Source organism: Cervus elaphus, chromosome 18, assembly GCF_910594005.1.
Source record: "Cervus elaphus chromosome 18, mCerEla1.1, whole genome shotgun sequence".
In the NCBI taxonomy this organism is placed as follows: Eukaryota; Metazoa; Chordata; class Mammalia; order Artiodactyla; family Cervidae; genus Cervus; species Cervus elaphus.
The window spans coordinates 36,950,650-36,970,013 of record NC_057832.1 but is presented as its reverse complement, the minus strand read 5'-3'; the positions used below and the strand labels follow the sequence as shown (position 1 = coordinate 36,970,013).

The window sequence follows — 19,364 nt, the reverse complement described above, 5'->3', positions numbered from 1 at the left end:
ACTTCTTTTTAAAACATTAAAAATTAATTTTTATTTTTTGGTAGTACCATGCAGCATGTAGGATTTTAGTTCCCTAACCAGGTATCAAACCGACACCCTCTGCACTGAAAGTGTGGTCTCTTAGCCACTAGACTGCCAGGGAAGCCCCATGTTTTGTTTGTTTTAATGACTACGTTTTACTGATTCAGTAACACTGTGTCTTCAGTGTTCATGTCACTCATGGTATTACACGTCTCCATGATGAATGGTCAATACTAAACATTTTGTGCAAGTTACATGTTCCTTATCAGCTTTCTTGGGAAATAATAACTGAGTACTAAATTCTGGTATTTCTTGAACACATTTTATCCATACTTAACCCTTGATTCCCCACATTCACCCCAACCCTGCCTTCTGACAACTTGGTGGCTTCAAGGCATGTCCCAAGCTGTGGCTACAGCACACTTGTCTGGTGCATCAGGTGGCAGAAATGTTGAATATTTCTCCCTGCATCTCCTAAATCAGAAATCTAGGTGTCCTTTACAACTGGTGTTTTGGATGATGTCTGTTATTTTAATATCCCATTCCAGATACTACTTGCTTCATATTTTTCCTTTTTCAGAAACCAAATTGGTCCCACACCCGTTTTTTTTTTTGTAAATAAAGATTCACTGAAACACAGCCATGCTCATTACACATCGGCTGTGACCTGCTACAATGTAAGAGTTAGGCAGTTCAAACACAAAGCCTTATGTAGTTACTGTCCAGCATTGTACAGAAAAGAATTTGCTGAACTCTGGTTTAAAGCAAGGAGGTATAGAGACGAATGTGCCTTATCTTGTAAAAGATCACTCTTGCATCACTTAAGAGAAACAAAAATGGAGAAAGCAAGAGTGACTGTGGGTAAACCACTTTGTAGGATCTAGAAATGGTACAGCAGAAAGGCCTGATTTGGGATGGTGGCCACTGGAATAGAAATAATTGGTTGGATAAATGAAATGTTTAAGGACTACAGCAAGCAGGATGGGGTAATGGATTGGACATAGAACAGAAATGGAAAGAACAACATTAGGAATATAACTCTTAGATTCCTGTCTAGCAAAACTAGAAGGATACTGGGCCATCTACTTGGACTAATAAACCTGGAAGAGGCTGAGGTTTGGGGGAAAAATAGTGACAGTGGCTTTGGGCATGTTGACTAGATGTGCCCTTGTGGTATCAAGGAGATGATGCTGAGCCAGAAGTTTAGGAAACATCTGGAACTCAGGTGTGAGCAGAAGATTTAAATTTTTGTAATTATTCATGTAGAGATGATGATGAAACTATGGTCTGGAAGGAAAATAACAGTAAAATGATAAGAAATATTTACTAAGTGCCTATTGATATGCCTATGAAAATGTGCTCCATATGTAATCATTTGAAAACCACCTCGTAGGATAATTTCATTCTCCTTATTTTACAATTGAAAAAACTGAACTAAAGAGGGTTAAAATAACTTATCCATATTACACGCTCAAAAAAAGGATATGGAGAGTGAAAAGCATTTAGGTGAGGAGGGTGGGCTCACTGAGCGGAGATTCTGCATTTAATGTGGCAGCTAGCGGAGTTCTGAGCAGTTCCAACAGCTCGTTTGGTTGGTTGGCTACAACATGGACCAAAAAGTGGCCCACAGGAAGTGACTGAGAAATGTCAAACCTGCCTTGGTTTAATGAAAAGGAAGGGATTCAAAGACTTTGGGAGATTGGAATGTTAAGAGTGTATTTGTCTTAAGCCAAGTCAAAAGGACATAGCAACCAGTCTAAAAGAGCTCCGAATAGCCAGAGCTTAAACAATTGAAACAAAAAAATTAATAATGATGGTACTGGGTTATAACCCATATGATAAATACCTGAGATCCATTCTGATATAAATATATAATGAATAAATTAGTAAATGAAAGAGAAAAGAGAGCTTTTCATTACAGATAATTTCCAAGTAATTAATGAAGACAGAGTAAAGGAAATAGAAAATTGGCACTGGAACAGAATAATCAGTTTTGCAGGTGACAGCCACTGATGGCTGCTAAAATTAATGAGCAAAAGTTTGAGGAGAAAGAGTATGTCTGCATAATCTTAAAGTATCTTCCCGATATATTCATTAATTCTAAATGGAGATATTCTAACTTTACACCGAAGATCTCCTTAATCAAATGACCCACGTTAACCTTGCCAGTAATAAAACAAACTGACATTATGTGCTGCAGATCTGGCGCATTAAGAATGATATCACATCACTGCTCTGGCAATCTTACCAAAATGCATATCCTCAACCTAATTATGAAAAAACCTTAGAGAAACCCAGACTGAGAGACATTTGTCAAAACAACTGACCAGTACTCTTCAGAAGTGTCAAGGCCAAAAATGGTATAGAAGACTGAAGAACTGTTATAGATGAGAGGAGACTGAGGCGTGGCAACTAAATGCAATGTGTTTATTATCCTGGAACAGACTAAGAAAATTATTGAAAAAAACTGGTTGAATCCAAAGAAAGTCTATAGTTTAGTTAACAGTATTACATGACTGTTAATCTCTTAGTTTATGTAATAGTGCTATGGTTATGCAAGATGTTAACTTAGGGGAAGCCAGGGGAAGCTTTTAGAGAATTCTGTATTATATTTGGAACTCTTCTGTAAACTTAGTTATTTCAAAATAAACAGTTTAATAAAATCCCTTTTTAAAGTGAGCAGTAGAAATGCCACTGGTGACCATAGCAAGACTGCAAAGAGAATACAGTGGTTCCGACAGGGATTTGTAGCTGCTAAAATGGAGATAATTTGATAGAAACCTTTTTAAAGAATTTGCTCCTGGAGGGTTTGAGAGCCAAGGGATGGTAAGAAGTGAGGTTGTTGGTGTCTGATTTTAAGAGGAGAGATTTTTAAGGTGTTTAATTGTTGATGAGAATGAACAGTTCAAAGAAAGCAGTTAGGTAGCTGCATTTTATTCTAATAAAAGTTTGTTGCTGAGATTGAAGGCAAAGGTGAGCTGGATGGTTTGAGGAGAGAGAGGCTTGAAAAGGTAGTTTGAGAGAGGTGGTGAAAACTGACCTGAGAAACACAATAGGGCCACCTGAGTTTGTTGATCAGAAATGTACACGAGGTCAAATTGCTGATTCACGACAATCTTAAGCAGACCTGTTCATTTAGGTCCAATGTTAGAGACAGTTCCTTGAAGACTATATTCAGGGTTGAGATTTCCTTAGATTGGTAAGGTCAAAGGGTAAGATTTTTAAGGCAAATTAAAGGTAGATATGCAAATTTAAATATTATTGTTTTTAAGTTGGACAAAGAAGTGAAGAAAGGAAAGGGATAATGAATTAGGAAAAATTTTTAAGAAATAAGTGAAATAAAAGTACGTAAGCTTTATGCGTGTGAGTCAACAATTCTGTGGGTCTGATGTATCCTCTGGAAGAGATAGGCCTGCAGTACTGGTTTACGATTTGATTTTTTCAGGTCTACCAAGACAGTACTGACTCACTGGAAAAGACCCTGATGCTGAGAAAGATTGAGGGCAAGAGGAGAAGGGGGCAGCAGAGGATGAGATGGCTGGATGGCATCACCGACTCACTGGACATGAATCTGAGCAAGCTCCAGGAGACAGTGAAGGGCAGGGAAGCCTGGCATGTTGCAGTTCTTGGGGTCGCAGAGTCGGACATGACTTAGTGACTGAACAACAACCAGACAGTAACAGACGGTCATCTGTCCTCCAGGTTCATATTATTTCCTTTTGGATTATTTATCCCTGTGAGTGTATGTCTTAAAACAAAATCCTCTTAATTTTTAGTGGAGTTTTACAGAGGAGTGAAAGAAATGAGCATTTTTAATCTATTATTATTATTACTTGAAATTTGAGACCCTCCTCCATTTTAACCCCACAAATAAGGTTTACTGTTCTCTTGTTCTTCTTTTCTGAGGACTTGCCCTAGTGACTTGTGTTCTTGTACATTTGATTTTATTCATTTATTTAAATATGTACATATGTATTTATCTGACGTCATATTTTGTTGAAGTTGATCTCTGCATACAGTTAGGGCCTAAATTAAGGATACTTTCCCTCAGAAAGGAATTGCATTTGCTTCCTCCAGAACCAAGGAGGAAGGTAAAACTTCTTTAGTATCTATCAAATTCGTATTACTGATTCTTACACACACCTTAGGCTTTTTTTGTGCAGTTATAGCACTGACATCATCATTTGCCCCAGGAATGCTCTCCCTTTTTGTGTTACTTACTGCTTACTAAGCGACTGAACAACAATTGTTTGCTCCTCCCTATTAAATTTCAGCTTATGCTTTCTTTGTCCTTCATTTTCCCTTATATTCTAGCAAGCCCATTAATGGATTAAAATGGTCTGTTTTAACGTATGCAGAAGATATTACATTTTGGAACAGGTCTATTCTAGTGTCTATTCTGGGATACTTGGGAATAGGAAGTCTGGTGGAACTCTGTTCTTATCTGTGAAATGAGGTGGAACCAGGAACGTCATATACTTCAACAGAAAAAAAGTGAGTTTTGAAAGCATAACCAGACCAGGGTTCAAATGTTGGTTTTAGCACTGCTAGCTGAAAGACTTCCAACAAGCGACTTAAACTTGTTAAACCTCAATTTATTCATGAACCAGATGAGGAAACTAATTATGCACTGCAGCATTGTATGAGAACTAGAGGTCATATGAAACCTATGTTTGTGCTTGTGTGTGTGTATAATGTATATGTAAATACCTAACAAATGGTCTTCAACAAACTTGACCTTCGAGCACACCCTATCTTAATGAATGGTATCACAGGTGTGTGTGAAGTGCATCGGGGTGCTAACAGCTGAGAAAATAATCAGAAAGCATTTCTGTCCTGAAAGAGTTTGCAGTCCAAGAAAGATACATAGTTTTATTTAGATTCTTGATTTGATTAGTTTTGCGTTAGTAGAAATGTGAGTGAAAGAAAACTCATAATTACAGATGCAATTGGAATTTAAAAAAAATTTCCAGACAAGTTAAGTCTCTAAGCAGATGGCAGGTTTTCCTTTTAATTTTGGTATATTCTAGTATTAGTGCTCCACCAAACAATAATCCAGCTCTTAACATTTCAGGAGAATGGTTAATAAGAAATTGAAAATCAACTTTCAAAAAGCCATGTGCGCAAGTCTGATCTGGCTCTGAGACAAGCAAGGCTGGCGGGGTTAATAGTGAGAAAATGTCTAACGCTGCTTTTCTTCAGTGAAGGTCGGCCTGGCCCAGGGCTGCAACGTCAAGGCCTCTGTCTAAAGCCAAAAAAATCTATGACAAATAGCAGCTCACACCTGACAACAGTCAGGGTTTTAAACTCAACAGGGCAGGGATTTGAAATTCTGCCAATCCTTGCATTTTTTTGTGATTAGATGTAATTTGCAAGTTTACAAGGGGCTCCAAAGTGGATTCATAGCTCCATGGCTCCTCGCAATTTGGCATTGCCCTTCTAGAACTGACTCTGGCTAAACCTCAACTAACCAGAATGTCCAAAACTCCAAAACTTCAGTTTAATTGATTTTCCCTCTAAAACTGTCACGTTTGGATGAAATGGGGAAAAGGGTATACAAGGTAGCGAAAGGAATGAGTATCTTTCTGAGCTAGAATAATATAATAGCAAAGACCACTGACTTTGGAGCTAGAATGCCTGATTTGTGAGCTTGCTTTTGCCCATTTAGTAACTATGTGATCTTGCAGTGTTTTATCTAGATGTGCCTCAGTTTACTTGACTGTAAAAGAGGAATGAAAACAGTGACTATCTCATAGGGTTGTTAAGTAGATTAAATGAATTAACACATTAATACTTAATACTTAGAACGGTGCCTGGCACGCTGAAAACACTCAGTAATTGTGATTTATTTGCTATCAGCTTACAGGGTTTGCATTGTGTAAATAATTTCATCCGATATCCCTCCATAACTTCTCTGTGAAGAAAACTGATATTAAAGACGGGTCCCCCAAATCTCAAGCCTTCTGATCAGCAGTTTCTTTTTCTTAATATTCATCTTTCCTTTTGAACATTTTTCCCCCTACTGTTCCCCACCACAGGAAGTGAAACCACTACTTATTCTGTTGTCCAACCTGAAACTTAGAAGTATTCATCCTCTCCATGCCTATTAAATACTATATCAAGCCAACATCACTTCTGAATTAAATTGCTTACATCTGACAGTAAGTCCTGCTCTCTCTCATCCTTACTGTGTAGGCAGAGTGATCTTTTGAAATGTAGGTTTTATCATGTTCCTTCTCTGCTTGACATAAATCAACAAATCCTTATGAGTTAAAAAGTCCATTTTCAACATTGGGTGTATCTCTCTTATTCTCCCCTGGGTCTCAACAGCATGGAGATGGAGGAGAGAGGGAAAGACAGGGAGATAAGAAAAAAAAAAGGCAGAAAATCAAAAGGAAAAGGAACAAAAAGAGAGAAGAAAAACTGAGTGTGGGTTAGCGTTTGGGTGTGGAGTCAAGAAGCTAGAGGGCTCTGACATGATTTATGCAGTGCTTGTTGCAATCTGGGGAGACAACCCTTTAATCTAAGTGCATAGACCCAGGAGGTCAAAATCTTGGACAATTTCCTCACAACACAAGATGTATACAAATTCCTTTCAACTTAGAAACAATCTGATTTTCTCCTGGATCATCTGATATAAAAGGTATTTACATAAATACCTTTTCTTCTTGGGAAGGGGGCAGGTAGAGCATATTAAAATAATGGAAGGAGATGGCTGAAAATGGTATTTCACATATGAGAAGAATAGATGCTGTCATCTCTAGAGAAAGTTTAACGTTTAACAGTCTTTTTTTCACTAATTACTATTCAGATATCTTAATCATCAAGATAATTGGATAGCACCTTCTCTGATTACCCACTCTAATATAACACCAACAGTGTTTGTATTCCCAGGGGTTATCTCCAATGGAAATAGAGTAAAATGAAATCAACAAAATTAATATCCCTCCATTTGTTTCCAAAATCATTTGTTACTTTTAAGGGTAATTTCTGAACAGAGGATATAATAATATAATATAAGAGGAGCAGATTAAGGAAGAGGGGGAGAAGAGAAAGAATGTGTTGAGGAAGAGAAGAAGGAAAAGGAAAGAACCACCACAGACAGGACAAGGAGGAGGAGGAAGTGACTCACTCAATAACATATAAAAACATAAATTAAGTAGCGTTCTGACAAGGAGACAGTGTCAACTATACCTGCCTCTAATCTCCCAGAGAAAACTGTATTCCATTTTTACTTCTCTAGAATGGGGACAGGGTGTGCTCTGCCCATTGTAGCTGCCTGAACGATGTGGATAACCAACTACCTTGCAGTCAATTACACAGTTACACGGTATATATTGTCCTACAATGGGAAAATCATATCCCTTTTCATGTTGGTCTCAAAAACTGGATAAATTCAGAAGACCATATGCAATTCTCATTGCCATAAATAATGCTGTGTGTCCTGTGTATGAGTTTAAAAAAATACAGATAAATTTAGCCATGCTGACAAATTTCATGTGCAAGAGACATGGATGTTGTTTCTCCACTGATACACAAGTCTGACAAGATCATATGGTGACATTGCAAATAATGTTCCTTCCTCATTCTGACCTATGTCATCAGTTTGCTGTGGTTGGCATAATAAGGAATTCTAAGACCCCAATCTACTAAACAAGGGAAGAATTCCTAGAGTGAGAGAGAGATGAAAGTGGGGGAAAAGGGAAAAACTTCTTAGCATTCTTCTATGACTCTGCTTCTGATTTGACATTTTTTGGACACCTTGCAGCACCTTAGAAAAGCAGTGTGGTGACATGTCAAGTAATTTCTCTGGAAATTCCTTAGGAAAGTTAAGTGGCTAGCTCTTTGCCACATGTCTGGTGAGGATTATACTGATACACATATTATTTTTAAATCCCCTATGTTAGTGTTTTTCAACTTGTCAGCTGCAAACCACTGGAGGGCTGCAGCAAAATTTTCAAAGAATCCTCAAATCCTTGTGTACATATATATTTTCTTGGTCCACAAATCAAAAGATACTGTGATTACCACTATGGTCATGCAGGAGGTCTACAAAGTTGGTTGACACTTAAAAGGAGTACTCTTCTTTCTAAAATATTTAAATAAATAAAAGGAAACCATGACTGTATACTTGTGGTTTCCATATTTTGAGGTTTCACAGATCAGTATCAACATCATTCATTATATGTTTCTCAAACTTAAAATTACAGTCTTTCAAACTATATAAATTTAGTTTTATGGAAAACTCACTTCATGGTTCTTCCTTTCAGCATCCGTGAAAGTGTTATCATGGGCCAGGACTGCTGTGAACATGCTATCTGGGAACCTTGCTTCTCACCTTATTATTTAGAAGAAGAGTTCAACGGACTGCAAGTTGTTAGGATGGATTTCAGGAAAGGATATAAACCTGTGACAGTCCTGTATCCTTCTCTGGGCTGACTTTTTACCTGGCATTGCTTGTTGCTGATTATAGATGGCCAGTCAACTCTTAGAACTGCCATCTCCAAGCTTAGCAATGGAAATGGTTAGCTCATGAGTAATTCATGTTCTTTCTAACTTAGAAGTGACTCATCACTGTGGGTTGTGAAAGAGTGTAAAGAAGTGGGCTCTCATGGATATTTTGTCTGCATTTCTTAATCCCTTGTTCTGCTTGAGCTAACCAAGGAGTATAACCTTAGTTAAAAAGTCAGTCTGGGCTAAGAAAAAAAAAAAGTGTGGTAAATACTGACGTATTAGCTGACTCATTCATTCAACAAATGTTTGCAGAACACCTATTACATTTCAGACACTGCACAGCAGAGGATACAGCAATTGAAAACAAAGAACATTAGCAAAAACAATCTCTGCCATGAGAAACACACAGGAAATACACCTAATCTAGAATAGGGATGAATGCGATTCAAGATGGTGTCCCAAAGACAACATTTGCGCTAAGTCTTGGAAACTTAATAGGGATAAGGCAGAAGACTTGGTGAGCAGAGTGAAGAGCATGTGCAAACATGAAACTGCTTGACCATACCTCCCTCATCAGAGATGGCTGATCTTTGTGTACACCCACCATCTTAAGCTGAAACCGACCCTTACCTGTCAGGGGCGGGCGTGGGGGTTGGGGGATGGTTCTTTACCTGTCAGGAGAAATAGTTGCCCTGCTGTTGCCTTGTAAGGCCTTTTCTTCTCAGCTAAGTAAGTAGTATAAACAAGGACAGGACAACAGGGATGACTTTGCTGCAAAATACTCACATCCATGTGGCCAGGCAAAGGGCCAATGCTAATCACAGCCTCCAGCACCTGCATACCCTCAGCTGGGGGGCTCAGTTCTCAAAGAGAAAACCACATAACGCCTGTCAGCACCTTGCTGTCTGCCTTGGGACAAGGCAGTCGAGGAACTTGCCTGAATGCTTCCCACATGCTACAAGGCCTGCTTCTCCACATTTATTGCTTTTCTGATACTGTAGTCCCAAACCCCAGCACAAAAGAATCTTCCGAACCTGGGATAGGAAGTGAGGGGAAATTCGAACATCTCTTCAAGTTAAAAGGAGTCACCTGTTTGACACTCAGAGACAAGTGAAGAGGCGGCTGCCCTGTTTAACAAAGGCTACCTTCAAGGCAAGCTTCCTACACAGGCAGCCTGGGCAGCTGCAAAGGACCCCATGGCCAGAAGGGCTCTCAGTCCTGAATAGTCATTGGAAGGACTGAAGCTGAAGCTCCAATACTTTGGCCACCTGATGCGAAGAACTGACTCATTGGAAAAGACCCTGATGCTGGGAAAGATTGAAGGCAGGAGGAGAAGGGAATGACAGAGGATGAGATGGTTGGATGGCATCACCGATTCAATGGACATGGGTTTGAGTAAACTCCACGAGTTGGTGATGGACAGGGAGGCCTGGAATGCTGTGGTTCATGGGGTCCCTAAGAGTCGGACACGACTGAGCGACTGAACTGAACTGGGTGGAATGCTCAATATGAGTTTAGGAGGAAAGAGATTTTTATGGGGGAAGTGGTCAGGGTTGGATATTTGCAATGCATTTTGGAGCAGAAGACACAGATTCAGAATCCACAGGGGCAGAATTCTTACACAGAAATTCTGATAGTACAGTAAATTCTTTTCAAGAGTCAAACAGGTTTGTTTGGCTAAAGCAGACTGCACAAGCCACACAATAATGTCAGTGGTGAAAGGAAAAACATCACGCAGGGCAAAGTCATTACCGGGAAGTTAGATCCAATGCAAAAGCCAACAGTACAGTTTCTAAAGACATATATAAACCATGAGTTTTTACACCTATGTGAAACTAATCCTCTGCTTCTGTTACTTCCTTCAGAACATCCCCTGTTTCTTCACCTGGCCAAAATCCTGTTCAGACCTTAAGACTAAGCTCAGGCCTTATCACTGCCGAGGAGTCTTCCTCTAACCTTCCTTGGGCCTTCCTCACTTTCCAGGGCTTCTCCTTCTGGTTGAAAGGGGCTTAAGGACTGTTTCTTGTCCATGATTCAGTGCACGCTGTGACTTCTATTAAAATGATCTATTTTAGTGCCTCTCACTCACTGGAACGCAAACTTCCTAATACTAAAAATTCTTCCTTGTTCCTATTCTGTGCTTTGATTTGATAAGTGCTCCAGTTATCATGTATCAACATGTAGTAAGTACTTAAGAATGCTCACTGAAAGTGATGTGAACATAATATACACAGGGGCAATGATTTTTAATAATCTGTGTGTACAATGGCAGAAAAAAAGATAGAAAAAAAGAATCTATGTATAAAAAGTAGATAATTTTTCTACTACTGATGACCTTAGTGAGGTGTTAGATTACACTGAATAAGCACAAGAAGAATGGATTACACAACATGCCAGTCACAACCTTATCTCCAAATTACTACTGAGTAAGCAAAGACAAAGACTTAGAGGCACAGATGGAAGGTGGCTTCTCCACCTGTGTTTAAAAAAAATACTTCAATAAAAGAGTTGAAGAGTTGATGCTTTTGAACTATGGTGTTGGAGAAGACTCTTGAGAGTCCCTTGAACTGCAAGGAGATCCAACCACTCAATCCTAAAGGAAATCAATCCTAAATATTCATTGGAAGGACTGATGCTGAAGCTGAAACTCTAATACTTTGGCCACTTGATATGAAGAGCTGACTCATTGTAAAAGACCCCGATGGTGGGAAAGATTGAAGGCAGGAGGAGAAGGGGACCACTAGAGGACAAGATGGTTGAATGGCATCACCAACTCAATGGACACGAGTTTGAGCAAACTCCGAGATGGTGAAGGACAGGGAAGCCCGAAGTCTTGCAGTCCATGGAGTAGCAAAGAGTTGGACACGACTGAATGACTGAACAACAACAAAACAGTGGCAAAACTAAGGATTTTCCAGTCCTCCTTCACATTTAATTTTGCCATTTTGTTTTCCCGTTCATGCTAACTTTTATATTAATTTGTGCCTGCTTTCAGTGTGTGTATGTGAACATGCATGTGTGAAAGCAAGCTAATGCATGTTATCATCTATAAAGAAAAATTCCTGATAAAATAACACTGATGTGAAAGGAACTGGATAGTAAAAAAAAAAAGTCTCTAACTCTCCCTTTTTGTTCAGTTGGATTTCGTGGTAGGCTTTCTCATGAACTTTTTCTTTAAAACCAGTAAATTACTGGTGAATTCCAACATCACTAGGAGATGACTTACCTCAGTTAACGCTGGACAATATAATCACAATTTCTATGTTAATTTAGTTGTTCTGTGTAAATACTTAGTGGCAGTAATGGAAAAAAATCCAAACACTCTTGGAAAATATGAGAAAAGCAAGGTTCTAAATCTAGAGTCTTCCAACTTTGTTATCAGTGCCAGATTGCCATAGTAAAAAGCAAGGCAATAACACATTTAGGTATGAATACACAGTAGGTCCAAATTATAATTACTTCATATCTGTTCCTTATATTTGAAAAACTCAAATATATTTTCCATGTGCTCAATTCTCAATATATGCTTAACAAGTACATTAGAACTATTAAAAAATTTGAAGACATACTTTGAATTTCAATGATCTTCTGTAGAGAAATGACGGCATTCATATTTGGAGTTTGGTGGAGGACATCTTCTGCAAGTGGCTCCAGCTGTAAGGACAGCAAATGATAACATGAGCAGGACATTATGACTTTGTAAGTTTGACAGAAGCAAACCAAACCGAAACAACCTTAAAAAAAAAAAAAAAAAAAAAAAAGCTTGCTCCAAGAACTAATTAACATTTTGCTGATATCAGTTCCAAAAGTGTAGCCAGTTTCATTTTCCATTTTGCAGCAATATAATTAAATTCCAAGGGGCTCTTCTGTTGGTCACAAAACTAATCTATGAAGTCCCTGAAGCAGGTGTGTGTCTGTGTGTTAGTCGTATTTAAAAATCCGAGTTACTTGTGTAATTTGTGTAGGTTACTCACAGAACTAATTCCATCATGTGTGTACATGCAGCTGGGCCCTGCAGACAAAACCTCAGGGAAGCAGAAGTAGACAGAAGGTGGGAAGTCTATTATTCATACTTTCACAGTGTTTTTGCATCTAACTACTTTATGTTTGGCTGTGTCATAGTAGAAAGCCACGAGACATAGCTGCTCTTGTTTAACTGCTATTGAATACATAGTAGAGAAAATTTTCAAATATTTTACCAAAGATAAAATAACTGCACACTTTCATTAGGCTTCCACTGTATTCACATCTATGCAGATACTGGTGGAAGCACAGGACAAATTTCTGTCTTGCAAATCTATCCTGATCTTCTGGAATAACACTGATTTTTCATGGGGAAGCTCGGCAAACATTGTTTCGAAAGAAATGAAGAAGAGCTTTAAATAATTTATGGAGTGTTCTGGCAGAACTAAATCTGATGATGCATCCCTGGGGAATACCTTGGTGATATGGCTTGGTGTGGAGCCGGACGAACTGCACAGCCAGAGCACTTGCAAACAAAATATCTGTCTAGCTATTGTGACCCAGAAAGCAAGGAAAGTAATAGTAAAAAAGGGACTGACAACCACAAAAAAGATTTTTTGGTAAATTTAAAGCTAGTAGTCTCAAATATACCAAACTATTATAAGGCAAGAATGGGAAATGATGTCATTAGACATTGTGCTAAACCATGAATTCATCTATATCCCTTCATCTGTAGGGGAAAAAAAAAAGAATATAAAAAGCTCCGGGATTCCAAGTTTCCACAGCATATGCGAGTGAATCTTCCCCCCAGGGTCTCTCTGAATTGATTATTCTATACTTCAGTCATAGAATCTACAACAATAGCACCTTTCTTCCAGATGCCATAGGATAGCAGACTAGCTCAGGGATATTTATACGTGGGTAGATTCACTAAATATAACTTTCCAGGGTGTTTTTCTTAGCTGCCTAAGAAAAACTTTTAAAACATCAAAAGGTTTACTTGCAATATAGTTTGGCAAGAGGGGAAAAAAAAACCCACAGGCAGTGAAACGTTCTGCAGTTTTAAACACTTAAAATTGGTTAAAAATCATTTTTAAAAAACTTGGTATTTCAGATAGTATCTTAAAAAAATGTTACCCTACCTAGTAACACCCTCTTAACTCAGAGGAACTCCTGAATCATAAACGGAAGGTTACTTGGAAAACTCTTACTCAAGAATTAGACAGGGTTGAGCTACCTTGCTCATAAATAATCTTTCCTTTCACTTCTGTCTCGGGGCTTAGAGAAAAATTTTTAATAGAAATCAGGTAGACCTTCCTAATAAAACGTTCTGAAATATCATTCTGTGTTCGAATACTTAAGAACAAAGGCACAATGTTGTATCAGCATATTTGGTTCTTAAAAAAGCTTTCCTGCAACTTCAGGGTGAAAATGCTGACAAACCTGAAAGGCACTAGCTACTGGAACGAAAGCTACAGGGCAGAGCATTAATGTGAAAACCTCATTTCTGGAATGCTCTCACATTAGGTCTGTGGGCTATTTTTAGGACTTAGGTTATGTAGAAAATAAAGGTGATTCAGGGTGTTAAGAGTAAAAATACAAACAACCCTAAACCTCCAATTTGGAATCGTCTGTTAGATACGATAAAGTTGTGTCTATTTATGAAAGTAGCCTAGAGAATTAAGGCAATTACATTGATAATTTAAGCCTCCCAAACTGTTTTCCTGCGTGTTTTAGGTGAATGTCATTTAGAGGATTTAACCTTCAGTAAATTGCCCAATTTGTTTCATTTTGAATGTATACACATAGACAGAGCTGAATTCACAGAGTTCTCAATGTAGGTTCTTTATTTTTTCTCTAGTAGCTCTGCCGAGAAGGCAATGGGTAATACTCTCAGTTGGCAAGAAGGCAAGCAACATTCAGATTCTGTTTTCATAAAATTAAAACCTTGTCTAGAGGACCACAGAATTATCTTCTCTACAAGAGTTTGCTGATTTAATAATTCACAATTATAAGCACTAAAACATGTGACTAAAGCATCTATTTTATAAATATTTATGAGTATTGGTCATTATTAGTAAAATCTAATAGCCAGCTGTAATAAAATATTAAATAGTCATATTTTATAAATTTGGAGAAAAAAAGAGTACAGTAAAGCTGTATTATGTATTTAGTTTGGCTGATAATACATCACAAAAATACTGGCAATAGGGCTACTCAATGTTAGTAAGAACTATTAGAAGATAAATAAGGAAGTATTGCAATAATTTATGCAAACCCAAGAACTTCTGCATGTTTTATACTAGATAAAACAGATGCAGATGTAGGAAATATCACACACCTATCCTGTCATCTTTGTTGCACAATTCCATCAAGTAATAATAGTTGTAAGATATACTAGATGATTTTAAACAACTTCTTGACTTTTGAAGCTCTCGTTTAAGAGTTCCTGTATCTAAAGCTTAAATGCAATCATTACAGCAATTCTTTATATAGATTTTCAGAGTCAGTACAGGGATATTTATTTTTCTACATCTTTTACAGAAAGTTACAATACTGTACTGATACAATTCAGATGTTTGTTAAGTTGCACATACAATGTAATTTCTAACTACTACAGCTATTTTAATGCACCATACAAGTTGTGGCCATTATCATGTTGCAAATAAATAATTTTCAGATTCTTTAGAACCAGCTCATTTAAAATATAAAAAATCATTTTAGCTGGCACTAATGGAAGATGCACTAACGGAAATAGGCAAGGGTATCCTGTGAGAAGCCCAAAACTTACTTTGTACTTAAGAGACAAGGAAATCATCTCTATTATTTTCATGATTCAGAAAAGAACAGAAAAAAAGGCTAATCAGATTTTGCAAAATATAACAGGTGTGTGAGGATAGATGCACACATCAACCAAGCAAACAATCTACAAACTAATCTTAGCTTTTATATTACGCTTCTCAAATATGCCAAGTATTTTTACACTCTTATACCTTTATTTATTCTGTTTACTCTGAATTTTATTTTCCTCATCCTTCTTTGAACTAAGCTTTTATATTACATATCTCAAATATACCAAGTATTTTTACACTCTTACACCTTTATTCTATTCCCTCTGAATTTTATTTTCCCCATCCTTCTTTGAACTGAAACCTTACTAAAGCATTCAAGGACTAACACAAACACTGCCTGCTCTGACCTCTTTTCTAAAATCCTCTGATAGAGCAAATTGCTTCCACCTCTTTGTCTCCTTACACAAATACTCTGGTTTACTCAACACACATACTGTAATCAGCTATGTATGTCATACTTTTATTTTGTTGTAACCAATGTAAAGGCAAAGATAGGGCCTAGTATATAATAGGCATTAAAAAAAATGTTGAATGAATGGAGAAAGGATTAATTGGAAGAAAACATGGGGAAAAAGAAAATAAGTTAAAGTGTTAGTCACTCAGTCATGTCCGACTCTTTGCAACCCCACGGACCGTAGTCTTCCAGGCTTCTGTCCATGGAATTCTCCAGGCAAGAAAACTGGAGTGAATTTCCATCTCCTTCTCCAGGGGATCTTTCCAACCCACAGACCGAACCTAGGTCTTCTGCATTGAAGGCAGATTCTTTAATGTCTGACCCACCAGGTAACCTCAAAACATGGGGAGATAGCCTTTATGTAGCTCTCCAAAATCAACTGACCTAAATGGAGCAGATCCTTCTTCTTAGTTGCCTGCCATAATCAAGGCATGTTTTTAGACTAAAAGAGCTGGAAAATCAACAAAGATAATTCATTTTTAAATCAAAATAATTGATTTTAATTGATGTTTTAACTGCTTTTTAAATTAACCAATTTTGTTAAACTTATTAATTCTAATAATGTATAAATGATTTTGTACAGGATTTCTAAATATACAATCATATCCTGTGAATAATGACTTATTTATGCCACTCCAATCTTACTATTTTTAAATTTCTTTTTCTTATCCTATTGCACTGTCTGGGACCACAAATGTAATGGTAAAATGAAGCAGTAAGAGTGGACACCTTTGTCATGATTTTTATTTCAAAGAAAAATTCTCAGATTTCACCTTTAAATTTGATGCATATGATAGAATGTTTATAGATAACCTTTATCAAGTTAATAAATTTTCCTTTTATTCCCAGTTTACCAAAAGTAGTTCATAACTCAGTGTTTAATTTTTCAATTAATTTTTAAACATCTGTTGAAATGGTCACATTTCTTCTTCATCCCGTTAATGTGGTGAATTATAAAAACTAATTTTGGAATGTTAACATATTACATTTGTGGCTTAAACACAATTAGGGGTTTTTAAGATAATGATGAACTACTAATATTTTAAGGTTTTAATTACTATATTTATGAGCATGATTTTCCTGTAATATTCTTTTCTTATAAAGTTCTTTTCAGTTTGGGTATCTATATTATACTAGTTTCAGAAAAAAAAAACCAGTTGTGAAGCATTCTTTTCCCATCTTTTCCTTTATTCTAAAACAATATCAATTATTAGCAGAATGCACTGATGAAGGCGTGGTGTTTTCTGTAGGTGTATTTAGTATTGAAGATTCAATTTTGTTAATTATAGTAGTGTTCAAATTTTCTGTCTTTTTGATTCAGTTTTTGCAAGCTTATATTCTTACAAGAATTTTTCCATTTCAAATAGAATTTCAACTTTCTTTTCCATGAGGTTTTTTAAAAACAATTATCTTATAATCCGTTTAAAAACATTAAAATCTCTAGCAAAGTTCCCTTTTTCATTCAGAGACCTGGTAATACCAATCTTTTCAGAGTTCTATCAATGTTGAGAACTATTTCAAAGAATTAAAAGTTAACATTTTTAATCTTATATATTGTATGCTTGTTTTTATTTTGTTTCTTTATATTTCATTCAATCACTTCATGTTTAATTTGTGTTTTGATTTTCTAATTTCTTGAGTTCTGTGTTTCTGTCTGTAATTTTAAGCTTTCTTCCAATATAGGCATTTAAAGTTTACATTTGTCTGTAAATTCAGGTTATAGTTTCATAATCATTCAGCTCAAAATACTAATTTTTACCATGATATTTTTTGACACATGAGAGACTGTATTTTGAAATCTCCAAATATAGGAGATTTTCTAATTGTCTTTTTATTTCAAATTATACAACCACTTTATTTTTTAGCCTTATTTTATACTTCATCTTTTTATTTTGTATCATCAATATTTTGTTTTTAATTGTATTATAAGAATACTTAAAATGAGATCTAACTACTTGACACATTTTTTTAAGTATGCAATACATCATTACTTACTATATGTACAATGTTGTAGAGGACAACTCTAGAGCTTATTCATCTTGCTTGATGGAATCTTATGCCCACGGATTAATAACTCCCCAATTGCCCTTCTCCTTATCCCCTGATAACCACCATTCCACTCTTTGATTTTATGGATTTAATTATTTTATATACCATATAAGTGGAATCATGCAATGTATGTCTTTTTGCAACTGGATTATTTCACTTGACATGTATCTTCAAGGTTTATCCACTTTGTTGCATAGTGCAGAATTTCCTTCCTTTTAAACACTGACTAGTATTCCATTGTATGTATCTATTACATTTACTTATCCAGTCATCTGTCAATGGACATTTAGCTGTGTCTACATCTTGGCTATGGTGGATACCACTGCAATGTTCACAGTGCTAATATCTCTTTGAGATCCTGACTTTGACTCTTTTGAATAAATATCCCAAAGTGGGATTGCTGGATCACATGGTAGTTCTCCATTTAACTTTCTGAGGGTCCTCTCTACTCTTTCCCATAGCAGTTGCACCATTTTGTATCTTCACTGACAGAGTGCAAAAGTTCTACTTTCTCCATGTACTTGCCAACATCTGTTGTCTTTTCTTTTTTTTCCTTAATAATGTTGTTCAGTCGCTCAGGTGTGTCTAACTCTTTGCAACCCTATGGACTGCAGCACACCAGGCTTCCCTGTCCTTCACTATCTCCAGAGTATGCTCAAACTCATATCCATTGAGTCAGTGACGCCATCCAACCATCTCATCCTCTGTCACCCCCTTCTCCTCCTGCCCTCAGTCTTTCCCAGCATCAGGGTCTTTTCCAGTGAGCTGGCTCTTCATATTAGGTGGCCAAAGTACTGGAGTTTCAGCATCAGTCCTTCTAGTGAATATTTAGGGTTGATTTCTTTAGGATTGACTGGTTGGATCTCCTTGCAGTCCAAGGGACTCTCAAGAGTTTTCTCTAGCACCACAGTTCAAAAGCATCAATTCTTTAGCATTCATCCTTCTTTATGGTCCAACTCTCACATCCATATGTGACTACTGGAAAAACTGTAGCTTTGACTATACAGACCTTTGTTGGCAAAGTAATGTCTCTGCTTTTTAATATGCTGTCTAGGTTTGTCACAGATTTTCTTCCAATTAGCAAGTGTCTTTTAATTTCATGGCTGCAGTTACCGGCTGCACTGATTTTGGAGCCCAAGAAAATAAAGTCTCACTGTTTCCATTTTTTATAATAGTCATCCTGATATTCTGACACATGGAAGTGATATCTCATTGTGATTTTGACATACTTTTCCCTGATTAGTGATGCTAAGCAGTTTTCAATAATTGATGGTGATTTGTATTAACCTATCTTTTTGGGAGAAATGTCTATTCAAGTCCTTAGCCCATTTAAAAATCAGGTTTATTATATTTTAGTGCTGAGCTGTTAAGTGTTCCTTATATAATTTGGTTATGAACACCTTATCAGATACACTGTGTGCAAATATTTTCTCCCATCTACAGGCTGTCTTTTTACTCTGTTAATTGTCTTTTTTTTGTTGTACAGAGGCTTTCTAGTTTGATGGGGTCCCACTGACTTGTTCTGTTTTGCTGTCAGTGCTTTTGGCATCATATCCATGAAATTATTGCTA

At 36.9% G+C, this 19,364-nt stretch overlaps 1 protein-coding gene across 1 annotated transcript in view; it reads right to left on the bottom strand.

Moving 5' to 3' along the window:
- The window catches only part of HDAC9 (histone deacetylase 9), a 986,419-nt gene that overhangs the window by 26,989 nt on the left and 940,066 nt on the right, over positions 1–19,364 (bottom strand). Inside the window, exon 25 of the mRNA XM_043872541.1 lies at positions 12,045–12,129. Within this exon, the coding sequence (XP_043728476.1) occupies positions 12,045–12,129 (85 nt within the window). The remainder of the gene's footprint in view (positions 1–12,044; positions 12,130–19,364) is intronic.